The 26,305-nt window shown below is 41.7% G+C and overlaps 1 protein-coding gene across 1 annotated transcript in view; it reads left to right on the forward strand.

The window, feature by feature from the left end:
• The window catches only part of dync2h1 (dynein cytoplasmic 2 heavy chain 1), a 125,218-nt gene that overhangs the window by 46,031 nt on the left and 52,882 nt on the right, over window positions 1–26,305 (forward strand). The window contains exons 53-75 of the mRNA XM_085370035.1: window positions 989–1,113; window positions 1,547–1,795; window positions 2,175–2,283; window positions 3,011–3,124; window positions 3,682–3,824; window positions 4,166–4,247; window positions 5,195–5,358; window positions 5,830–5,967; window positions 7,121–7,234; window positions 7,385–7,545; window positions 7,969–8,092; window positions 8,260–8,381; window positions 8,685–8,771; window positions 9,290–9,416; window positions 10,448–10,589; window positions 11,055–11,164; window positions 11,471–11,491; window positions 12,475–12,573; window positions 13,257–13,380; window positions 16,134–16,297; window positions 16,490–16,609; window positions 24,257–24,391; window positions 25,274–25,417. Coding sequence (XP_085226161.1) covers window positions 989–1,113; window positions 1,547–1,795; window positions 2,175–2,283; window positions 3,011–3,124; window positions 3,682–3,824; window positions 4,166–4,247; window positions 5,195–5,358; window positions 5,830–5,967; window positions 7,121–7,234; window positions 7,385–7,545; window positions 7,969–8,092; window positions 8,260–8,381; window positions 8,685–8,771; window positions 9,290–9,416; window positions 10,448–10,589; window positions 11,055–11,164; window positions 11,471–11,491; window positions 12,475–12,573; window positions 13,257–13,380; window positions 16,134–16,297; window positions 16,490–16,609; window positions 24,257–24,391; window positions 25,274–25,417 — 2,918 coding nt within the window. The remainder of the gene's footprint in view (window positions 1–988; window positions 1,114–1,546; window positions 1,796–2,174; window positions 2,284–3,010; window positions 3,125–3,681; window positions 3,825–4,165; window positions 4,248–5,194; window positions 5,359–5,829; window positions 5,968–7,120; window positions 7,235–7,384; window positions 7,546–7,968; window positions 8,093–8,259; window positions 8,382–8,684; window positions 8,772–9,289; window positions 9,417–10,447; window positions 10,590–11,054; window positions 11,165–11,470; window positions 11,492–12,474; window positions 12,574–13,256; window positions 13,381–16,133; window positions 16,298–16,489; window positions 16,610–24,256; window positions 24,392–25,273; window positions 25,418–26,305) is intronic.

Consider the following 26,305-nt stretch of genomic DNA (forward strand, 5'->3'; position numbering starts at 1 on the left):
GAGAGGGTCATGCCGTGCGACAGCCAAGCGTCCCAGCACTTTTTCCACAAACATCACCCATCTTTCCAGGGTCAAGCGCCCGAGCTGGCGACAAAACGCACAGGCTTTGGGCTCCGTCAACGCTCTCCTAGTGTGGACGACCCCCAGGCAGACAGGGTAGGCATCGTGCTGTTTGCTGTCGTGCAAAGAGAAACCGCATCCCTCAGGAGGGACCATGCACATGTCATCACACGTCATCTGCCCTGAAGGTGTGAATAAAGGTTTCTTCAGCCAGGACACGCGAGGGCGTGATATCCATATCCATATCCATACTTATGTGTTGTACCGAGTGAATCGACTGAAAGGGAACCAGCTCACTGTGTTAGCAATAATACTATGTATTGTGTTTAATAATGTGCTTTACAGCAGTCTGGAAATCTGTGAAAAGATGTAGCTTTTGCTAGCTTTTGTCATAAAAATAGCACTGAAAACCCTTATAGAGAAAACTGGCTCGGTTACAAAGAGGCAGACAAATCTAATCTAAATCTTTAATCTAATCAGCTTGTAGATTGCCTTGTATCCCCAGTGAGGAATGCCTCTCCCAGACTGTGGCCACCTGGAAAACAGGGATTGCAAAAACAAAAATTTCTTGTGCACAAGTTGCTTATAAAGGCACAAACTACATTCGAGAATACAATTTGATGTCTGTTTGTTTGTCAACAACATTGTGCAACAATTACCCACCCTCATTTTAGGAAATCTGGTGAAGATGTGAATCATGGGCAAAGTAAAAACCCATCAAAGCTGATTGCAGATCTGGATCACTTTCTTTGAACTGACAAAATGGGCCATTTAGCCCTGATGGTGGATGCACTCTCTGCACTTCTGTGTTTCATACACAGTTGATTGCTAGTACAACACTGTCTATGCTGCACTTTTATTTTTTCTTAGACAACCTCCATGTAATTTAACATGTCCACTAATAGTCTGTTATTTTGTCTGTTTGCAGATGGTTTCTATGTGACATGGGGAGCGTCTGAGGGGGCTGTGATCACTCCTGGCCAGTCTCTGCCTCCTCATGGCAAACAACTGGGACGCCTGGACTCTACTGATTTAAAACAAGTTATACAGAAGGTACGCAGTAAGAGACTGTTGTTAGACTTGTTGGATTAACTGTGGACAGAAAGATGTGTCTACACAGTGTTACAGCAACTATAGGGATTTTCTCTTTATTCTTCTTAGCTAAAACACTGATATGGTCCTTATGTGCAAATGCGCTAATACAATAAATCATCAGTATATCAATAGCATTTTAGACAGGATAATCTGCACTAGTGTCATATTTTGCTAAAAAAGCTTAAACTTTTTACCTAATTTAAAGTAAAAGAAATGGTACTGCCACTTTGCTTTAGTAAATTTATAAACTTCTGTTTTTGTGCTTCTTTTTTCATCGTCATGTCTAACTCTGTGTTTGCATTTCTTTGTCTTTGTTTTCTTATTTTCACTTCACTGTGTTTGCTGCTGTGTACCTCCTTCACCTGTGTGTCTGTTCCTCGTTTTCCTCTAGGGAGTCGTGCTGTACAGTCGAGATAACAGGGAGCTGGATCTTCTCCTGTTCTGGGAAGTGTGCGACTTTGTGTCCAGGGTAGATCGGGTCCTAAGCAGACCTGGTGGGTCTCTGCTTTTGGCAGGGCGCAGCGGAGTGGGTCGGCACACAGCCACGTGCCTAGTGTCACACATGCACGGATACACGTTGTTTACTCCAAAAATCTCCCGTGGTTACACCCTGAAGCATTTCAACAGTGATCTCAAGACGGTAAGTGGATTTCCTTTATTAGATTTTATCTCTTTATCTGGTTCACATTATACTTTAATAAATTGCATTTGCAAAATGCTCTTAGAGATAATCACACGTTACACACTAATCCTGCAGGCTATACGGTTCCTATTCTGAAGAACTCCCTGTTGAGCATTTGTGTGTTTTTTTCAGATTGAGTGACACCTATAATTACCATTAAAAGTGAATAGTTACTGATAAAAGAATTTTCTGTCGTTTTAGTTGATTTTTATGCATTAAATCAGTACCCATTATCATATGTTGACAGATGTCTCACTTTGCGGAGGTTTAAGCATAGACTATGTAATCTCAGCTGATGGCACTATATAATATATTTGTGTGGATACTGTGTGATTAGGTGATGCAGCTGGCAGGTCTGGAGGGCCAACAGGTGGTTTTACTATTAGAGGACTATCAGTTTGTCCACCCAGCTTTCTTAGAGATGGTGAACAGCCTGCTGTCATCAGGTATGTGTTGTGTTTATTTATGCTTTTGCCTTATTTTTTTATTTATAGAAACGTGAGTTATTGGGACTCAAGAAATTGTAGCTTCATTTAAGAGTTAATGTTTAAACTGCGATTGTCACACTGCAAATCTTAAACAGTATTTGCAATATATAGCTGGACTATGGTTTTAGATGGGTTTATGTTCTGATAGAAGAAATTATTTTGACCTTTGGGTTTAGTCAGACCAGAATTTTCTTCCTGCTCACAGACTTCATGCTAGGCTAACCATCCAACCATCCCCCACTCCAGCTTCACTCTGAGCAGACAGATCTGAGTGGTTATTGGGTGATATTGTTCATCTTGCGTACAAAGTCTTGTCAAATGACTTTCAGCTCTAATTCAAGGGGTTTACCAAAAGTATTTCATTTACTGTTCAGGAATCATTTTCAGAGTCTCAAAAGTAACTGGGCAAACTACCAAAACTTTAAATATGAGCATTGTTTTTAATGTTCAGTTTCATCTGAAAAAGTGTGCCTTGTTGGGTTGAGATCAGGTAATCATTGAACATGTTCAATGATTACCTGACACACATTTCTTTCTTCTTCTTGCAAGAAGAAGAAAGAAATGTGTGTCTCCTAAAATTATAAACTATATATGAGATGTGCATTTGAATATGGATCATACACTCAAGAATTTTCTCTGTTGTAGTTAAGTTGTAGTTCTAATGTATCCTGGGGACATTTTTCAGGTGAAGTTCCAGGTCTATATACCCCTGAGGAACTGGAGCCACTCCTCTCGTCACTGAAAGATGGTGCTTCCCAGGATGGATTCACCGGACCTCTCTACAACTATTTCTCTCACAGTCAGTATTGTGGTTTTATTGACAGCATGGTCCCTCTGTCTTTCTGTTGTTCATTGTTCCTTCATTAGGGCCTCTTCTCACTGTAAACCTCTATTATATGTGACATTTAGTTACAGAGATTGTTTTTTCTGTTTTTCTCCTTGATTATATCCGACTGTGTTCTTCTGCTTCATTGCTGCGCACTGTTGTTGGTACTGTATAAATGCTGCAATGTCACAGAGGTTGCTGCTTGTGAATCAAATCAATAACCATTATTGGCAAAGTAAAACCACTAAAGAGCTTACTCCTCACCTTTTCTCTCCAACTCTGCCAGATACAAGTTAATAAAGATGCTATTATGAATATGAATATTCTTTATTGTCATTGTCACAAGTACAATGAAATTGAAAGATGTCTCCGGTCAGTGCAACATCACGAAAGATAAATACTTAAAAACTATAATATATATTGGTATTATTAGTGATAATACCAATGCCTGTCATTGTCCCACACCGTGTCCACCTTTCATCAAAGTTTCCCGATGAATTCCCTTCACCACTGTCTCACATCCCACTCAGGAATCCAGCAGAACCTCCACATTGTTCTGATCATGGACTCCTCCAACCCTAACTTCACCATCAACTGTGAGAGCAACCCAGCTTTTTACCGCAAGTGCTCTGTCCAGTGGATGGAAGGATGGTCTGAAAGCAGCATGAAAAAGGTTAATATCAGAACAGCAAGATCAAAATGGGCATTAAATCATCAGCTGTTAATAAAGCTCACGCTAAGTGTTGCTTATGAGATTAGCAATGCACATTCCTTCCAACCTTTAAAGACAGACCTGTGTAATTCTGCTCTACTAATGTCTGTTGACCTAATACAGCAGCCCTAATAATGAATTGGTTTTCTCTCATTGTTGGAATTTTAAAATTGAAAACTTTTTTTTTTTTACTTTACAGGTTATTTTTAAAAATCATGGTGTTGCGGTCATATTTGTGCACACATCAGTTCTTTTATAGTCACATTTGCAAATCTGGTAAACCTAAACGTGTTGCTTGTCAGATACCTGAGCTGTTGTTGGCAAAAACTGAGCAGGGAGGGGAGGAGACCGAAAGAGAAAAGGGCAGCAAGAGGAAAAGCTCAGGTAAGCACATGAACATTAAGTCACAGTTCATGAATGATTGATGATCTCTGGACTTAAAATGTTGTCAGATAGCTGATAAATGCCAATGCAGAATTGTATACACGCGAAGCTATCACCTTCACAATGTGAGTGACTTTGAAATAGGAGTGATGACAAAGTGCATTTGAGCCATTTTATAGTTGTTCATGCTGTTGGCATGATTAATCACATTGAAAAACGAAAAAATTAGAACTGGTCAATGTTGTTTAAACAAATAAATAGATAATCAGTCTCGTATTTATTTTCTATTTATCTACAGTGTAATAGTACTCACAGACTGCACAACACTTTGTTGAAGCACCTTTGGCAGCAATCAAGTCTTTTTGAGTATGATGCTATAAGCTGGCGCATCTATTTTTGGGCAGTTTTTCCCGTTCTTTGTTGTAAAACCTCTCAAGCTCCATCAGGTGGATAGGGAGGGTGTGTCGATGCATAGCCAGTTTCAGATCTCTCCAGAGATGTTCAGTCGGGTTTCGGTGTCTGATTCCCTTCAGACATGAGACTCTGCATTCAGGCCAAAGAGTTCAATCTTTGTTTTGTCAGACCAGAGAGTTTTGTTTCTATGGTCTGAGAGTCTTTCAGGCAAACTCCAGGTGGGCTATCCTCTTACTGAGGAGGGGCTTCCATCTGAACTGTCTACCATAAAGGCTTTTATTGTTATTATTGTTATTATTATTATTGTTATTATTATTATTTATTTGTTTGTTTATTTTATTTTACTCATATTTCCATTTAGTCACTACCATGTGATAAATTAAGATGAATTATCTTATTTTATTAATAGTAGTAGTATCATAAGCTTATAATACTTAGACATATTTAATGGCTCTATATTTTTAGTGTAATCAGAATGACTTTATATCAACTTTTTCTCTTTGTGCATCTTTTTTTTCACCTGTGACTCTCAGGAGGGTCTGGGCAGGGGGATCTGTGCCGATTGTTCTTGATGGTCCATGAGTCATGCCGCGAACACGGTGCAACACCGAGCAAGTACATGGCCTTTCTGCATGTTTACACCGCATTATACAGTCGGAAGCAAAAGCAGCTTACTACAAGACAGCAGCATCTGCAGGTAAAATTGCAAATCTACCCTGTGATACAGAATTATAAGTAGTATGAGTTTTACTACTTCCGTAAGAAGCAACTTATTTTTGGAACAACTGATGAGAATTGTTTATCCTAGACTTGAAAATCGATAGATCTACACATAAAATAGCTCTTGATTTGACTTTTAGTGACGATAAGGGTTTTAAAAGAGCCTTGCGGTGAAAACGACACACAGCAAATAAAAGACATGGATTAGAGAAGTTATTTGGTTTTTGGAACTGTATCCAGCCCTGATAGATGAGCTTGTGCCCAGCATTCATCCTGTGTAGTATTTTATTTAAAGTTTTACTGCAGTTTTACACACTGATATGAGAAAGTACAATTACAAAGCAACCGTAAATGTTGTTGGTAAACATTGCACACACAAATTCCATTGAATCTTTAAGAGGAAACAAGTTTGACATTACTTGTAAAGTAATACATGTTATGTCTACAGGCAGGCGTTTCTAAGCTGAATGAAGCTAAAACATTGGTTGATGAACTAAAGAGGCGGGCTGCAGAGCAGAGCGAACTGCTGAGGACTAAACAACAGGAGGCAGATTCTGCCCTGCAGGAAATCACAACCTCCATGCAGGTGTGTATGTCTGTGCTGCTGGTGCATTGTCCGCTAGTGACTGTGTATTGGGATGGGTGGATGTGGGTATACGTGTGTGGCTCAGGACAGTAGTCCTGCAGGGTTTCATGTCTTTTCTAACTTATATCTATTCTATGTCTATCTATCCAACTTCTCTCCTCTCTTCTCTTCTCTGGCTTTCTTTTTCATCTGCATTGCATTATACAAAAAACTTTCTGCCTTTCCCATGGCAATATCCTCCCTGCTGTGAAGACACTATTTATTTAGTTTGTGTACGTATGTGTATTTGTTTGTTTTGTGACTTTCCTTTCATTCTCATCTCCTGATACCCCCATTTCCATTTCCTCCTGCTGGGTCTGTCTCGAGGATGGATGGTTGGATAGATGTGTGGAGGGGGAAAAGGAGATGAACCTTGTTCATTAGTTATGATATCCTTCTATCTTTCACTCTGTGGGGATTGGGTTTGTTGAGTTAGAGGGCGGGAGGAAGAAAGGAGATGAGAAACAAAAATAAGAAAGAAAAAGAAATAACTGTCAGAGGAGTCAGTTTTGCAGAGTGATAATTAAGAACTAGACTCATCCCTTTGGTCTGTAGTAGCTATGTCGCCTGTGGGGATGGAGACAGCAGGGAGAGAAGCGAGGAACACTGGAACAACGATGGGAAGAGTGTAAACAAAATAGATGGAAGACTGACTGAGGCTTGGCAAAGATGGAAATATTAAGAGAGCCGTTAAGGAAGAATGAAAATAAGGTTTGGAGCAGAAAAGGGGAATATATGTGGCATATAGCAAGACCTGGAGCCTTGACTATGGAAGAATTATAGGGATGGGAAAAAAAGCCAATGTTGGGATTAGCTTTAGATGAAAATGTGATGTGATAAAACTTTCAGGTTTGAAGAGGTCAGAGAGAGGACCTGTTGGAAAATGATGCGGCCAAACATTTGTCCTCACTGCTTTTTCATCATCAGTGTCACAATATTCCTAAAAAAATCCTATAAATGTAAAATACAATACAGATGATTATATAGAAATCATATATTCAGCTGCTTACTTTCAATCCTGATTAAGCCTTTTCCCCCTAACTTCAGTACATGCTAAAAGCCTGTTTTTTAATCTAGTGTACTGAACATTTTCCTTATTTTTTGGATTTTCCAGAATGCCAGTGACCAGAAGGCAGAGATGGAAAAATTGAAAGGGAAAATGGCTCAAGAAGTGTCCAAAATTGAAGAGAGAAAAGCCAAAATCGACGACGAGCTGAAAGAAGTACAGGTAAGTGGTTTGTTGCCTGTTTTTGTGAGCATGCCCATTTCTGTAAGTTACAAGAAAACATCCCCCCTTTTCAAGGCTTGCAATCCCCATTGTGCTTATCCTTCACGTACTTGTGCATCTCTCGCTGCCTTTTCCCCTGCTGCCCTCTAGCCTTTGGTAGATGAAGCAAAGCGTGCAGTTGGAAACATCAAGCCTGAAGCGCTGTCTGAGATCCGCTCCCTCCGCATGCCTCCCGATGTCATCAGAGACATCCTGGAGGGGGTACTGAGGCTGATGGGCATCTTTGACACCTCCTGGGTCAGCATGAAGAGGTGAGAGAAAAGAGATAGGAAGAACGTGTAAAGGGATGGATAGGAAGATGAAGAGTTACCCTGTTGGGAGTAATTAAATTGATGAGGATCTTCGACACCTCTCGGGTTAGCAAAAAGAGGCATTAGGAGGTGATGAGGTGTTAGAGAATGGGTGGGAAACGAGGAAGAAAAGGGAAGGATAAACAAAGCCTTTCTGCACTGCTAATGAGCGAGTGTAGGTTGTGTGCGTATATTTGGGCGGGGTGGTGCTGGGGGTGGGGGGGCAACTGTTCATGCTTAATTAAGGAAAAAAAGGCTCATATTTTAGGCTTGAATTAACATTAAACTATCTGCTTTATGGGTTAATTTGATCTCTTTCTGATGATTTCATCTGTGTTTGGCTTTAATGTTGAACTCACACATGAAAACTCCTCTCTTCTCTAGCTTTCTAGCTAAACGTGGTGTGAGGGAGGACATAGCTACATTTGAAGCCAGGAACATCACTCCTGAGATTCGCCAGAGTGTGGAAGAGCTACTCAACAGGAACAGGGCTTCTTTCGACCCTAAGGTCTGCCTACCATAGTAGCAGAATCAGAATTAGATGTACTGTTGGAGGTTGTTATTACAGCTTGATTGTTTTTTTGTTGTTGTTGTTGGTTTGTTAGTGTGTTTGTCTTCTAAAGAGGTTATTATGGCTGTTTCACTGATTTGTAATGCTACTGTTGTTTCATTCAGAATGCAAAGCGTGCAAGTGCAGCAGCTGCTCCTCTGGCTGCCTGGGTCAAAGCCAATGTCCAATACTCCCGCGTCCTAGAGAGGATAGAGCCACTGGAAAGAGAACAGGCTGGACTTTTGGAGTAGGAAAACACACAAACACAACTCTATAAAAGACCGAAAATGCTTTCAACCTGTAAAACGCTGTATGTTTAAACAAAACAAAAAACAAGAAAGTTGAAGTTCTTGATTAAAAAAATTAAAAAGTTGCTAAGTTTTGTGAAGTAATTTTGATCTAGATTGTATTATTTTAAACAAACTTGTGATCACTGACTTCATCTAATTCTACTCAACTCTAACTCACGCTCAGTTTCTCGATGCTACACATGCAATAAATGATACATAAAGTAAGTCAATAAATCAATGCGTGTGTTGTATGTGTCCAGAAACCTGAGGAAGACTGAGAGTAGGAAGAATAAACTAGAAGACCAGCTCAGCACTGTTGGAGCCAAAGTCAATGAGTTGAAAGAGAAGTATGCATCCTTCCTTCACCAATTAATCCTTCTATACTGTGTAGTTTGGGTTTTGCTTCTGGTTTTTGCGTGCTGTTGTCTTAAATTGAGATTAGGGTTGTAGTTTCTTTTAATCTTGAACTGTTGATTTGTTGATGCGATGATGAGCCACCTAAAAATGAACAACAACAGCAACAAACATGGGCAGACATTTACCAGCATCAGTGTTTACGACATCAGAGCACAACAAAGGGTCGAACTTCACACTTTACATTAGTGTCACTGAGCTCCCTGCGCTCTGTCCTCTTTAGTCTTCAGTTTTCCTCCTCCTCATCCATGTTCAATCATACAATACAATCATCTTATAACTGAAAGATGTCCTACTTTCACTACACTCATTTTCTATATGACTCTACCTGCTGTAAATGTCATAGAGGAAGCCTCACCTGTTATATTTACAATGCATCTTATCGTCTTGGGTAAATATTACAATACATCTGCTTTCGGTTGGCTTTTCTTTCTCCTTACTTTCTCTGCAGGTTTCAGTGTCACACTGCAGAGGCAGCTAAGTTGGAGGCCGATGTGTCAAAAGCTCAGGACACGATCACTGCTGCCCAGCAGCTTATATCACAACTGGACGGAGAACACACACGCTGGAATGCACAGGTAGTTTGATGTATGGCTGTGATGATATATGTATTGGTGGGGGAGGTTATACACATTTACTCAAAAAGAGGCTCATTTGCCATGTAAGAGCAACAGGAGCCGTGAGTGTCTAAGAGCTCGTGGGTGTGTGTGTGTGTATGACAGGGGGGATGGATCCCGCTGTCTTGGGTCCCTTCTGGCTGTTTTTACTCCTCTCCACAGCATCTGTCTGCACCTTAATTAAAACACTCAATCTCTTCCTGACACGCTCGCTCGTACACACACCCTCAGTCCCACCGTCTCCCTCAAGGACTACACCAGAGAGCCAGTTTGCTCTCCACTCACGTATTACCATATACTTTCACGTGTACACACATACACTCACTTCAACGCTGTACAGTAGCTGTAGGTCACTATACATCAATACTTCTAAGCTGTTTTAGTGTTTCTCAGGAAGGGAAAACCAATGAGTCAGGTGTACACAGCTACAGTGTAAGTGAAACAGATGCAAGTTTTTAAGTAGGATGTATTAATGCAGTAGACTAGAGATCTCAAGGTCATGAAAACTTGCAACCTCAGATGTGGATATAAGTGGGGAAAAGGGTTAGCAATTAAGCCTGATGTTTAAGTATTTTACAGAGATGTGCGGGTGCGCCCGTGTTCACCTGACATGCTATTAAAATACCTCAAAGGAATCCTGATGAACCTGGAAGTCTTTACAGCTGTGTCAGTAAAATCGGTGCAGAACAGCAAGTGTGTTCCAGGTCCTGCACTTGTGGGTTAGCATTTTTTCGTCTAGTTAAACACTTTATGTGGTCATTTGGTATTTATAACTGTGTTTAGTATTAAAGAGTCATTAGGAAGAAAACCAAACAAAAACCAAACATGTTTTGCACTGGGCCATATTAGCAACATATGAGCAATGTACCAACTTCAGTTCTCTCCTTGCTCCACCTTCTTTTCTCACATCCACGCCTTTTCTCCCGATACTGCCCGTCACTCTAATGTGATTAGTTTTTATACTTTGTTCACCTACCTGTATTTTGTCCTAGATGTCCGAGATAAAGAATGAGTTGGATACGCTCCCTGTTAGAGCCTTGCTTGCGGCAGCCTTCATCACCTACCTGTCTGCAGCTTCGGAAGACCGTAGACGACAGTGTCTGGACTCGTGGATGGCTCACTCTGGACTACAGAGTAAATATATCACTAGTTCTTTTACCACACTAGCAACAGCATATGGCAAGTCCTGTCCCAAGCAGCCTACTCAGACACCGCTGCCCACACACAACATAACGGACTCTACTGTTACAACATGGAACATACAGACGTTACAGCTCCAGGGTCTTCTCGAAGAGCTTGTTTGCCATTTAACTAAATAAATGGTAATTTTAATTTTAATTTATAATGATGTTATGTTTTAATCCCAGGCTCAGAAAGCATCACAGTACTTGATAATCCTGTTTTGTGACTTTGTGTTTTTTAATGATATGATACTACATCAATAATCAATACCCCAGTAACTGATCTCCTCTTACGTTAATATAAATGCATTGAAATTGTACATGAAAAGCACTAATTATTATCTCAGTGATATTTAAACTGAGGTATGGTGACAATAAATACAAATAAAGACACAAGCCTTTTTGTTGCTTGTTTCAGAGTTTGACTTGCGATCATTCCTGTGCTCGGAGAGTGAACAGTTGATCTGGAAGAGTCAAGGGCTGCCATCAGATGATCTCTCAATGGAGAATGCACTGGTTATACTGCAGGTTAGACTAATATTTCAAATCTGCATCTACAACGTGACACAGGGATTTACTAAATATAAACACTAATTTCAGTCTCTTTTTGCCTACTTTATATAAGGATGTTATTAATACTATTTATGCATTGGCTTGCTTATTTCACATCACTGTATAAAATATTTAAAAAGACATTAAAGTACAATACAAACCCAGCATTAACATGATAAAACAAGTCTAGCTGTACCGAAAGTTGTGTCCTTGTTGCCATACGTCTGTGCTCCATTTGGTTGTATCGTGTTTGTGTGTTGTTTTTATCATCGCCACCACCAGATCAATGCACTCAAGTTGAAGGTAAGAAGTCCATCATTCATCCTCGTAGCTGTTTCCTACATAGCTAGTTTATTTATTTAGTGTTTCTTTGTCTCTCTGTTTCTCTTTTGCTTTTGTGTTTGCCTTGAAACTAGTGAGAAAGAGATGTGCTGTCACTTTATTAGGTACACCTAGAGAGTACCAGGTTGGACACCTTTTGCCTTCAGAACTGTCTTAATTCTTCGTGGCATAGATCTCGCACATCCCAGACGTGCACTATTGGACTGGGATGGTGACTGTGGAGTCCATTTCAGTCACGTGAACTCATTGTTATGTTCAAGAAACATAACAATGAGACAGTTTGAGATTATTTGACTTTTCTGACATGGCACATTGAGTTCATGCCATGTGGTTAGAAATTTGCATTAAGGAGCAGATGGACAGGTGTACCCAATAAAGTGTCTAGGGAGTATATGTACGCATACACTCTCGCAAAAATGACATAGATCATATAAAATTTTGGGGGTTCTTGGAGACATCAAATGGTCCGCTCTCTCGCTGAATGTGCCGTAACTACTTGTGGGCAAATTGTCAGTGGTTCCATGTACAAGACTTGTAGATGATTTGCCTCAGAACTGATTTGTCAGGCTCATGAGCATTCACAACCATTTTTTTCCTAAAGGCATTAGAGATCTTTTTATGTTGCTGCACACTTCAGCTGGTACAAGAACAGTGGACCCTATCCGGATAGAGATTTCAAAAACACTGGTTTCAGCTTTCACTGTATAAACAAACTGTAATCCTTGGTGTGTATGTGAGAGGGAGTAAGAAAGACGGCGAGAGAAAGACTCCTGTGCCTGATATAGGAAGGTGGTAAGTATGATAGCACTGTGACGGGGCTAAACCATATGCATACACACATGCAGTGCACATCATTTTCTAGGTGAGTTGTGTGCTTTATAAGTAAAACTATCCTAAAACAACGTCAGCTGAAATGTCCTGCTTTCTCCTCATTTCTGACTCAGAGTGTTGCGTGTCCATTCCTGATCGACCCATCATCCCGAGCTACAGAGTGGCTATGTACACATCTCAAACAGCACAGATTAGAGGTTATCAACCAGCAGGTAACAACACACAATCAGTAACATGTGTCGTGGAATGGAGGGTCATTAATCTGTTAGATTTTGCAAAATCCTGTGCACACACTGGTGATGTGCTTTGTTTAATTCAGTTAACCCTCATTCTAACCCGTTCTTTCTTCTTTTTCTAAGTTTTCCGTTAGACATTCTTGACTGATCAGTTTCTTCTTGTCTAATGAATCCAAGTTTCTCTTCTTTACTAGAATATCTTAATCATTTAGAAGCAAGCCTTAACCATACTTTGATCGGTCCAGGTAATGATTTTAGCAAAAAGTTATGATGATTACATTAAGTAACACTGGTGTCCATTACTTATCACTTAACTGTTACATATTAATTACTGCATTAGTGTCATCAGGTACACTGAAAACACTCATTTAATTATTTATTTTTTGTATATGTATTTAAATTGGTTGGTTTTTGCTTAATAACTTGTTAAAACTCTCTAGACGCTCTAGATGTAAATGCTTTGTTTAGAAAGAAAATATAAGATTTATTCATCTTCCAACTGTAATTTTTTTTCTTTTTTTTCTTTTTTAATCGTAATTGTACTACAACTATAATTACTCTTCCATCCACCAGATACACGAGAGAACTGTGTTACCATCCACCTCTAGAATTTAATGTAATCTCTTAGTACTGGGTGTCTGTGTGGCTTCTCTCTATAGGATAATAACTTCATGACATCCCTAGAGCTGGCAGTCAGATTTGGAAAAACCCTTATCATCCAAGAGATGGATGGAGTTGAACCTGTGCTCTATCCGCTGCTGAGGAGAGACCTAATAGCACAGGGTACTCACACATTCTCACAAGCACAAACACCAATTTCATACAAAGTTGGGCTGAAGAACTCTTTTGGGCATAATTCAGAGGCTTAAGCAACCTCAGGTTGCTGACTACTCATCTCTATCCAGGGGCTACTTTTCTGCAGCGTAGTGAAATCCCATTCTGAGGGATATTGCCTCAAAGTTTAATTAACCAATCCTGACTAGTGCATTGGGCCATCACAGTACTTCTTCTCACTCTCAAAAGCCTTACTCTGTAAAATATTAAGTAAATCAAATGGTTAAACATTGACTATTCATGTTTTATTTTATATTCAGACAAGACCTTTCCACAATACAGTCACAGTAAAGGGAAAGTTAAAAGAACTCAGCCAAAATGCAGAAGCACCCCTCATTTCTCTATAATTTACTTCAAAGTTGCCAGACTTCTAATATGTTTTAATTGGTCTTCAGTGTTTTAGTTTTGGACATGTTTTTTTTCCACTCATTTTCAGGCCTTCTATCTTACCATTGTTTTTTGTTTGTTCGGTTGCTTAACACTGTCCTGTGAATTGTTTACAGATGACTTGATACAGAACCAATTAGAAGCCTGATGCAAAAACACATCATTTGTTTACATTTCTTTATAAAATGTCTATGTCTGCCTTTATGAAATTAATCTATGAAAAATGGAAAAGATAAAATAGTTTTACAGGCATAAAAAATAATATTTTTCTGCTAAAAAAGGTGATTATTGAAGAGCTATTTGCTGAAAACATGGCATATATCAATATGGTGTAGACTTTGTCCTTAAACAATTTGAGGAAACTACAAAGCTGGTCACAAAAGATGAAGTGGCAGGCTTTAAAAAAACAGCCTACAGCAGATGAGCAGTATCATAAAGTCATGTCATCAAGAAATAGAAAAAAGTATCCGGCAAAGACCTGACACAGGACCTCAGAGATGCATCTGGCCCTTCAGTCAATTCATCTACTGTTCACTGAAGCATCAGCAGAAATGGTCCCATTGGAACGGTGGCAATTAAGAAGCCATTCTCAAGGAAGGCAAAAGGGGAGAAAAGGCTGAGCTATGCTGAATTACTCAAGAGCTGGACAGAAATCAGTGGTAACAGCTCTATAAAACACGGTGGAGGCTCTGTCATGGTTTGGGGCTGAATTTCAGCCAGTGGTGTTGTGGATCTTATCAAAGCGGATGGATTTACAAACATAGAAAAGTACCATCAGATCTTGATCCCCCTCAATTCCTGTGGAAGCAGTTGTAGTTTGTTTAAATTTGTATGTTGCCAGCTGTAAAACCTGCTAAGGATCAGATTGTTTTTACTATGTCCCCATACATAAAACCTTAGAATTTAAATAGTGTGTACTTAATTTTTTACCAAACTGTAGATAATGATTGAAAGCCAATAGATTCAAATTAGTGTCTCAAGCCTTACATTTTGATAGTGAGTCTTGATGTCAGTGATATTAATAACTTATTAATAACTTGCTCCTGACTTACTTTTTTTTTCAACAAACGCCTGTGAAACTTTGTACCATGTCCATTATTTTGAGTGTTAGTTATATTTGAAAGAATTAATGAGCATACTGTGGGCGAGCATTACAAATGAAAAAGAAAAGTGTGAACGAAGGAGACGGTGGATAAATAACAATAAGTGAAAAAAGAAAACAGGTTTGCTGCATTATCACACTGTGGTACATAAGAAGTAATTGCTTTCCGTGTGTCACTTCTCATTATTTGTACAATCACAGAAATGGACCTTTCAGGTAAAGTGTGGTAGTTTCTCAGTAGGAGCTCACTTATTGATTTTCCTTGAATTACCTAGTCTTTGTTCCTTGCCTTTTTGGAAAGGCAAGAGAAACAGCAAAGAGAAAGAGCACATTAGACTTTTCAGTTTTGAGGGTTTTTTCTGTATGCATGAGAATAAGATGCTGTAGAACCCTGGTGTTGTCTCATTTAGTGTCCATAGGTTTATGCAAATCTCACACATGAGAAACATGCATTCACTAGACATAAATATCTCTTATTTTACACAAGGACTAGCCTGTATGTACATAATATGATATTAAAATCCATCCATCCACCCATTTTCTTCAGTTTAAGCCTAATGAATTCTATGTAGTAAAAATATCACCAATTAATAGTCTCAAAATCTCAAAATGGTAGTTATTTTATCCACTTAATTTTCTCAAATACTTTGCAGCTGTTGGATATTAAAATTGTCCATAGAAAAAAAACATGCAGTGCAGTCCTTTGGTCATTCCATTTTATGGATGAATACTCTTTGAAATTGTCTTACAAAATTGGACAAAAAAAAGCCCCCAAATACAGCGTGTATTCATAGACGACTGGTTTTTGAAGCGTCTTCTATAGCCAGTAATACTTTAGTTTCTCCTTTTAGTTAGTTGCATTCCAATCACATATATAAAAAACAGAGGTTGAAAACATACCTGTAAAAATGATGTGTGATTCATAAGGCTCTGAATCATCCAGGGAGAGGCGGTTCGCTATTTGAAGCAGAATTGGAAAGAGCGGGGGGAGAGACAGTATGTGAAAGGGCAAGTTATCCACTTAAAAGTAGTGTTGAACAAGAAAGATTAAAGTGCTGAGACAAAAAAATTGACAGTTCTGCACTGCGGACATCTAGACGACAGAAGGGGAAGAAAGTAGAGGGAGAAAAGTAAAAGGACGGAAGGTAGGATAAAGTTAAAAGTTGATGTGAAACAAGGTACCTTGTTAAGAGACACATTTGCACATGTGCAGGTCCTAGATATGTGGTCCAGATAGGAGACAAGGTTATTGATTACAATGAGGACTTCCGTCTCTTCCTGGCAACACGGAATCCCAGTCCCTTCATCCCTCCTGATGCCGTCTCAGTGGTTACTGAGGTCAACTTCACAACAACTAGGGCAGGCTTGCGGGGACAGGTAACCCATTCAACCAGCACACAAATACAAATGCATATAAAATGTACAATGCCAGTAATTTAAAATGTACCTATTGAGCATAATCATGTCCAATAATAACTTTAAAGTTAATAACACAAATACATGGGATATATACTTGATGTGGCCATACAGTGTGCCCACTGGCTCTTTATTTGTGTGTCTGTATGTTAGTTGCTAGCCTTGACCATCCAGCAAGAAAAGCCAGAGCTGGAGACTGAGAAAACAAGGCTACTACAACAAGAGGAAGACAAGAAGATACAGCTGGCTCAGCTGGAAGAATCATTATTGGAGGTACTCATGCTAACATATACTGTGAGGGAAATATAGACAAGGATTCTACAGGGTGGGCCATTTATATGGATACACCGTAATAACATGGGAATGGTTGGTGATATTAAAGTCCTGTTTGCGGCATATTAGTATATGTGAGGGGGCAAACTCCTCAAGATGGGTGGTGACCATGGTGGCCATTTAGAAGTCGGCCATCTTGGATACAACTTTTGTTTTTTCAATAGGAAGAGGGCCATGTGACACATCAAACTTATTGGTAATGTTGTGGTGGACCACTAGAGGGCTCCACTCACACCCAGTGTTGAGGAAGTGTGTTGCTGTGTTTTGTGGCACGATGTGTTCAGTTGATGTTGGAGAGGAATAAAGAAGGAGTGAGAACTGAGAGCTCTGTGTTGTCCATACTTACCTCCACATTGGTGACCCCTGACTCGAGCATGCTACGGGCCGAAGATAACACAGACTCCGCTTTGGATGCATCAGCGGCCGCCGGTCCTCCGCCTCCGGTTGCAGCTGTGGCGCTGAAACTGCCACTAGCTCTGTACCTATTTTAGGTGCTGATTTTCTGTGTGCTCATGGACTGCTTGTCGATGTTGCTAACAGACGTTTAATTGATGCTCTCTCGTTTTCTTTGCTACCCTGTTTTACTCGGGCCGCCGAGCCCCTGATTTGGGCTAATGTAGTGACCTCCGGGGATGCTTTTCAGCGTTTGCTTTTAGAGTTTCCATAGCTGTCTGTCCCTAATTTCTCTAGCACAGTAACGAAACACGGGGTGGAGCATTATATTCCCACGGTCCCACGGTGTTCGCATGTGCGCGCCGCCTCGACCCTGCGACACTGTCCATCACTCGGGAAGAGTTTGTAGCCATGGAGCGCCTTGGCATTGTACAGCGTTCAAACAGTGTATTGGCCTCTCCGCTTCACATGGTGAACCCAAATCGGATGGTCGGTGGCGGCCATGCGGAGATTTCCGCCGTTTAAATAATGCCACGGAGAATGACCGTTACCCCATTCCCCACATTCAGGATTTTTCGGCCAATCTCGCCGGAACCTCGATTTTTTTCTAAAATTGACTTGGTGCGGGGGTATCACCAGGTTCCCGTGCGCGCCGAAGACGTTCCTAAAACCGCTGTCATTACCCCCTTCGGCTTGTTCGAGTTTTTGCGCATGCCGTTTGGCCTGAAAGGTGCCGCCCACTTTCAGCGGCTGATGGACTCCGTTTTGCGCGGGCTGCCGTTCGTTTTTATTTACCTGGATGATATTGGTGGCCAGCTGCTCAGCGAGCCAGCACGAGTCCCATCTGCGCCAGGTTTTCCAGCGTTTGGCAGCGCACGGCCTGATCATCAACCCTTCCAAGTGCCAGTTTGGGTTGCCTGTTCTGGATTTCCTCGGGCACCGCATTTCCGTTGAAGGTGTGGTTCCATTGCCCGACAGAGTCCGGGCCATTTCGGCTTTTCCGCGTCCCACATCGGTTAAAGCGTTGCAGGAGTTCTTGGAGATGATAAATTTTTACAACCGCTTTCTTCCCAGAGCTGCCCACCTGCTCTATGCTGCCTTAAAAGGTAAAACAGACAAAGATCCCGTTGACTGGCTGCCGAACGCGTCCAGGTGTTTTCCCGCAGCCAAGTCTGCGCTGGCTGACGCCGCCCTTCTGGCCCACGCCGCCCTGCTGGCCCACCCATTTCCGTCGGCGGAGATCGCGTTGACCACCGACGCGTCTGACGTGGCAGTGGGTGCCGTGTTGGAACAGCGGGTTTCAGGTCTCTGGCAACCGCTCGCCTTTTTCAGTCGTACGCTCCGGGATGCCGAACACAAGTACAGTGTTTTCGACAGGAAGTTGCTGGCCCTGCACCTCGCGACACGACATTTTCATTTTTTCCTCAAGGGTCGCAACTTTACTGCATACGTCTACCACAAACCTTTGACGTTTGCCATGTCCAAGGTCTTTGACCCATGGAGCGCACGCCAGCAGCGGCAGTTGGCGGCCATTTCAGAGTTTACCACAGACATTCAGCATGTGGCTGGTAAGTCCAATCACGTCGCTGACTGTCTCTCACGCGTGTTGGTTTCTCCGGTGTATGTCGGCGTGGACTACGCTGCCATGAGCAACATGCTGACCCGGACGTCCTTGCCCTTCAGTCAACAAAAACTGGCCACGTGCTGGAGGACACCCCTGTGTGGGACGGCGGTCCGCACCTGCTTTGCGACGTTTCCTTTTTTTTTTTTTTTTTTTTTTGTCTGTCCCATTTGGTTCTTTAGCCATCAGAATTGTTGTCTGAAGACCAACAAGGATACCCAATGGATTTATTTTGCCAAATGGATCATCGTGGCATTGCCGTATTGGTCCATTTGATGGACCTTTGTTTTTATTATTTATTTTATTTTATTTTCAGTTGTTACAGATGGGACAGACATGAGTGAGGGATAGGAAAGGGAGAAAGAAAGAGGAAGGAAAAGAAAAACAGAAGGGGAGAGGGACAGTGAGAAAGGGGGGAGAAAAAAAATCTCCTGGATCACCTGTTGAGAGAAAAAGAATAGAAAACAAGCAAAAAAAACCCAAAGCAACATACTAAACACAACACCATCGCATTAATCTAGCTAAGTGTAAACAGCAGTAAATACTAAATATTCAATGTTGCTGTGCAGCACGCAGGACAGACAGTGCACAATGTGCTTTGAAGTAGCAGCCAAGAAAGGTGTAATTTAAGTCTACAAACAGTGAACACCCGTGTGCACACCTGTGTGGATCAGCGTGCTTGTATTCAAATGGTTTCCACATGTAATGGTCTGCAAAAGGATGTAGAGAGCCATAGCCCCGTCCCCCAGGGCATGAAGCAGGCATGGAGGAGATCCAGGCCCCAGACATCCAGAGGCCCAAAAAACCCCCCCAAAAAAAAAAACATCCAGAGGCCCCAGAGTGCGAGAGCCCAAGGAGGACCACTGGAGGGGCATCCGTGCCACCCTCATGGGAAGGGCTGAGGATCCCCAGACGAGGCGTCACCCAGTAGCCACCGAGCAGAAGCTAGAGGGGGCTGCATCGGTGTGTCCACCGGCTCTGCCAGCAGCCAGCTGTGCCAGAGTGAACCGAGCCGCAGGCCCAGAGGCTGGAGGCCCGAGGGCCCCCCGCACCCCGGAGGAGGCCTGACCGAGCAACAGCCGCCAGGCCCCGCCAGGTAGCCACCGGGAGTGAGCTGGTACATACCTGAGCGCCCAGCCCCGGACACCAAGAACCACCAATGCACCGACCCCTGAGGGCATCAGTCACCGGCAGGGAGTGTGGTGAGGGGAGATAGGCCTTGAAGGGCCTGGGAGTTCCCAGAGAGGTGGAGTCTAAGACCCAACCTCACATATAGACACAGACAAACAGGCACACACAGACACAAACATGCATTCCCACCCTCATGCACACATATACAAACACTCAGCACTCACCCAACGTAAGGATTGACATAAATGGACATGTACACACAATCACACTCCCCAAACATACTCTATACCCTGGGTCCAGGTACCCTCGCTCCCAGAGGGGGAAACAGAACCCAGACCCAAGAGATGTTACCCTTCCCCCCGGGGTGGAGGCAAGCAGACCGTCCCAGGCTCCGCAGCAGCAGGGAGGCCAATCGGACAGCCAACATCTCCTCCCAGCCCCCCCGCCCCGATGGCTAGCAGAGAACGGGGGTGTGTGAAGCTTTGCGACGTTTCCACCGGCCACCCCCGACCAGTGGTTCCCCTTTCATGGCGTCGTCGTGTTTTTGACTCGGTGCATGCCCTCTCTCATCCTGGTGTCCATCCTGGGCCTCGGTCAAGCTGGTCAGCGCCAGGTTTGTTTGGCCGGACCTTCGCAAAACGGTGAAAGAATGGGCGGCGGCTTGTATCCCATGCCAACGCTCGAAAATCCACCGGCACACGCAGGCACCCCTCGAACCTTTCCGTGTCCCCGATAGGCATTTCGATCACGTTCATGTGGACCTGGTTGGTCCCTTGCCGCAGTCCCAGGGTTTCACGCACCTTTTGACTGTGGTGGACCGCACGACCAGGTGGCCGGAGGCGGTACCCCTGGCGTCCACGACAGCGGTGACGGTGGCCAGAGCATTTTTGCCCCCGTGTTTCGATACCTCTGTGTTGCCTTCAGATGACCCCAAAGATAAAAGTCTAAGGGGGTCAGATCAGGAGACCTTGGGGGTCATTCAACTGGCCCACGACGACCAATCGACTTTCCAGGAAACTGTTCATCTAGGAATGCTCGGACCTGGCACCCATAATGTGGTGGTGCACCATCTTGCTGGAAAAACTCAGGGAACGTACCAGCTTCAGTGCACAAAGAGGGAAACACATCATCATGTAGAAATTTCAAATATCCAGTGGCCTTGAGGTTTCCATTGATGAAGAATAGACCCACTGTCGTTGTACCCCATGTACCACACCAAACCATCACTTTTGTTGTTCCAACAGTCTTGGAGGGATCCATCCAATGTGGGTTAGTGTCAGACCAATAGCGGTGGTTTTGTTTGTTAACTTCACCATTCACATTCAAGTTTGCCTCATCACTGAACAAAATCTTCTGCGTGAACTGAGGTTCCTGTTCCAATTTTTGTTTTGCCCATTTTGCAAATTCTGTGCGTCGATCTGGGTCATCCTCGTTGAGATGCTGCAGTAGCTGGAGTTTGTAAGGGTGCCATTTGTGAGTAGCTAATATCTGCCGAAGGTTCGACTAATTTCACTCTCCAGTGACATGCGACGAGTGCCACGCTGTGGGCTCTTGCTTTGATCCCCTCCTCATGTGTTAACCCCTTCGACATGTCAATCGCTGTGAACAAAGAAAAACTTGTCAATAACTCATGAAAGAATAAAGTTACGTTGAAACCAAGCACACCATTGTTTTTCTTGTGACATTACCAATAAGTTTGATGTGTCACATGGCCCTCTTCCTATTGAAAAAACAAAAGTTGTATCCAAGATGGCCGACTTATAAATGGCCACCATGGTCACCACCCATCTTGAGGATTTTTCCCCCTCACATGAACTAATGTGCCACAAACAGGACTTTAATATCACCAACCATTCCCATGTTATTACGGTGTATCCATATAAATGGTCCACCCTGTACATAATGGAGTACAAAGCTATAGGTTGTTGAGTTCATAGTATTTGGATGTTGGCAAAAACATCCTCCTAGCTGTTCTGATATTTATAATTTATTTTAGTTTGGCCATTGAATATTTCCTAAAAAAAGAAGTAATATTTGAAAAAAAAAATCACCCGAATAGAAGATAAAAGTCTACATTCAAATCATGTGTTGATTGCTTCGCACCAAATCTGCTTTGGTGGTGTGCAGAAGCAAATTCAGAATTATGTCAGAGCCCAAATACCTGCGGACCTGAATGTGGAGATGATGATTTCATGTTGGTGAAACCTCATTTTCTTCCAGTGTGAATGCTCAGTTTTCTCTGCACTGCAGATCTTGTTTTTGCTCCCACCCACTGATGAGGACTAAGCCTGAGGAGGGTATGGTAGACAAAATAGAACGGTGTGTACAGACTGAGCAGGAGGAGTTGCTGCTGTCGCGATCAGTTTCCCTCCCCTGAACGCTGACGCATATGTCTGATGGAGCACTTCATCATAACCAGAAGCTGTTATTGCTGAGTACTGAAGTTTAGTTCAATGAATCTGTGAAAATTGACTGACCAAATGGAAAACTTTGGATACAATGTATCCACTGGAGGGGCTGCTTTCTGATGATTTAGCCTCTGTAACTAGTGATATCTTAATCATCAGTAACTGGGCCAGTTATTCTGTATTCTCGTCATTGCAGACAAATATGAACACAACAATTACTGACAACACAGCGTGTTCATTTTGTTCTCAACACAGATAATTTAAATAGCTACAGCCAAAGCCCATTCAAACCTTCTTCTGTCCAACTACTTGAACTGCATAAAGACTAAAAACAGAAAACAAACCTTCTATCATCATCATCATCATCATCCCATCATAGTTTAAAAAACTGAAAATATCCATTGAGCAGAATGGGCAGTCTGCTTTGAGTTGACATAAAAGCAACAGTAACTCAAATAACTACTAGGCTGAATGCTCATCGCTCTTCTTCAACATTGCTAATTTGGCAGCATTATACCTGCTGCTTGTGTTAGATTTGTGCCTCACTGCTACACCATTTATTGAAATTGGCACAGGTACTCTATCCTGCAGGCATGTTTGGTCCCTCTAAGCCAGGAGGATGGCCATGACAGATGTCCACTGTGTCTTGGCATTGAATATCTCAGGCAGGCTCTGACAGATGATGTTTGCATCAACTCCAGCTGTATGCCATTAACTGAGAGGACCACGAGGCTGGCCTGGTTTGACAATACTTTACTGAGGCTGACTTGCCTTTTTCAGGGGTGTCTGCATGTAGCTCCCCTTTACCTACTCAACACCACAAGCTTGCTCAAGGCCATGCTGCTACTGATAATATCTCGAGATGAAGCCCTCAGTCCCAATAAGCATTACTTGCGGCCACAGGTTAGAATCCCTGATAATCTCCTTACCACAAGTTATACTATAGCGACTTACATGGGGCATATTGGGAACTCTTCTTCCCATGTGGTTTCAGCTCTGTCCCAGACTCTCCACGCTGCTGTGGCTGATGTCTTGACAGTGGTACCACAAAGCTCAAATCACCTAATCCTGGTTTCTAGAACATGACAGTGTACTGAAATGGCCTCCACAGTCACCAGATCACATTACAAGAGAGCACGTTGATGTGGTGGAACAGGAGATTCAATGAGCAACCATCAAATCTACAGCAACTGTTTGATGCTGTCACGTCACATGGATCAAAATCTCAGATGAATGGTTTCAGCAGCTTGTTGAATCTGTCCCATGTGGTGTACCTAATAAAGTGGCTAGAGTGTGTTCATAAAGACTGCTGGTTTAAGAAGATGTAGCCATAAGAGGGGGTGAGCATTGTGTGGACATGTCATTTTACACATATTGTAATGACAGTATAGAGCAAAACATCAAATTCTTCCTGGCCAAGTGCTTCATTCCAATGAAGATTCCTTCATTTCTTTACTTTCACACAACAGCTCAACAAAAGCTTCATGCATACAGTATACAGTCAGAGAAACGTGCACACATCAGCGATGGACATTGTGGAATTCACCCTAATGATCTTTTTTTTTTTTGTCTAAGGGAAATCTGTTCACACACACACACACACACACACACACACACACACACACACACACACACACACACACACACACACACACACACACACACACATACCAAGATGTCAGTGCTTCAGTGGTACTAGACATATAATTATTCTTGAATTGTAGGAGCATATTTGACTTGACATTTCCATGCTCTGCTGCTTTCTCATCTATTGTATTTGAATTTATTTGAATACATTTTATCACTTGGTTTCAGAGAATAGATTCCACAGGATTTAGTGGAAGACTCTTGACACCCAATGAATGCTTAAATACAACAAAATAAATAAAAACCCCACATGATGCAAACAACTTGTCTTTTCCTTGCAACTTTTATCAGATCAAAGATTTTATCCAATTGAACTCTCTCTATGTAATTTAAATTTCTACTTATTTCCTGCTGATCTTTTGCAACTTGTCCTTTTTTGGTTGTCAGACCTTGGCTACAGCTCAGGGGAATATTCTGGAGAACAGGGAGCTAATAGACAGCCTAAACCAGACCAAAGCAAGCAGCGCCCTAATCCAGGAGTCACTACTGGAATCACATAGGCTGCAGGCTTCCTTGGACCAGGTATTTCAACCACACACACACACACAACCCATGAAAATCCTATATACTAAATACATTTTTGGGGTTCAGTTTTAAAAGGAGTAACACTTTGGGAATCAACAGTATGAGTTATGTTGGCCTTCTACACGGATGTCATACCTTGATGTTTGTGAGGCAAACTCTGACTCTTCATAGTTCAAATGGCTGTAAGTGAAAATCGAAAAGACTGTAACTTCTAATCTTTGACAGATGACTCCTGAAAGCTTCGCTAGCTGAGATATGTTCTACTTTCCAATAAATGATTTGAGACCCTGTAAAACAGTTGCTAATTAATTATTAAAACAAGATATTTAGGTAGATGTAACATGCTGTCAATTTCACAGAATGTGTACCTAAACAAGTAAGCCAAATGTATATTAAATGTAATAAAATGAGCAATATAATGCTGCAGGCATCGGACTGCACATATGTAAAAGTGTAGGCACATTGTAAATGCATTATATACTCATCCTCTAGGGTGCAGTGTTATACCAGAACTGATTTTGCACTTTACTCTTTTTTCTTTCTTTTTTTTATGTGTGTGTGTATTTTATTATTTCTCCCCGGGTCCCATGCACCTCTTTTTTCTCTCACAGCTCCTTTCTCATTACAAGTCATTGAGTCCATCCTAATTTATCCCTCTATTCTTCCATTTTGATTGAAATAAACACCTGTAATTGCTTTTTCGCGCATGTTATGTTTTCTGCATGTCAGTGCAATTTTCTGTCTTCATCCATCCATCTGTTGTAACTCCACAACATATGTGGTCCTTCTTTCACTGTTTCCTTGTTTTGTCCCTTATTTCTTTTTGACATTGTTTTCTCTCTCTCTCTCTCTTTCTGTTTTTCTTTGCTTTTACTTTAGGAACGGGATGCCTACCTGCCTCTTGCAGAGAGTGCTAGCAAGATGTATTTTGTTATCACAGACCTGTCAAAGATCAACAACATGTACCGCTTCAGCCTCGCCTCTTTTCTGCGCCTCTTCCAAAGAGCTCTTCAGGCCAAGAAGGTAACTAAATACTTTTAGCTCTAACTTTAGCTAACTTTAGCTCTAACCCTTTATTGTTACTGCACAGTCATACTTTGTACAATAGTACAATGGAATTGGAGTACTGTCCCACACTGGCGGTAAAAGAAATACAAGCAGATCACCATACATAAATAATACATACATACAATACAACAAATAAAAAATATGTATACAGAAATGTATACAATGCAGCAAGAAATTCCTCACAGCTCTTACAGTACTCACTCATGTTTTAAGACACTTTTAATAATTGTGTTTAATAAACTCTTGAGGTGAAATCAGCATCAACAAAACATCTCCTTGTGACTAAACAAAAATTAGTTCAACGGATTAAAAAAAGGTTAATACCCACACTTCCAAATAGTCTCACAATCAGGGCGTAAAATTAAACTGTTTAAAATAACAGTTGACTGTTTTCAGTGTGTGTTCATGTGTTTTCAGTCGTGGCATTGTGTATTATTGGATATATGGACAATCCGTGGCTTTTTATTAATATACCAGCTAATTGATGCTTAGGCAGTTTAGTGTAGTTGATGTTTCAGTGGAGATGGACCATGTGTGTATGGATGAAATAGTATAAGTTCAGCTTCAAAGAATAGCTTTGGACATTTTGGATAATGCATTTATTTAATTTCTGGCAAAGAGTTGAGTGAGAAAGTTGACACCTCCTCTTTTCTGTCAACTAAATATGAAACTATCACCAACAGCTCATCAGCTTAGCTTAACATAGAGACTGGAAACTGTCCTAGCCCGACTCTGTCCAGCAGTAAAAAAAAAAAAAAAAAAAAAAAACCTCTAAACTGCTCGCTAATTAACAAGTTTTTTTTAACAGAGGGTCTCTGTGGTTGCCTGGCAACTGCTCATACA

This window comes from Diplotaxodon limnothrissa, linkage group LG14 (genome assembly GCF_057381915.1).
Source record: "Diplotaxodon limnothrissa isolate DT_005_m linkage group LG14, D_limnothrissa_male_GT1.1, whole genome shotgun sequence".
NCBI lineage: Eukaryota > Metazoa > Chordata > Actinopteri > Cichliformes > Cichlidae > Diplotaxodon > Diplotaxodon limnothrissa.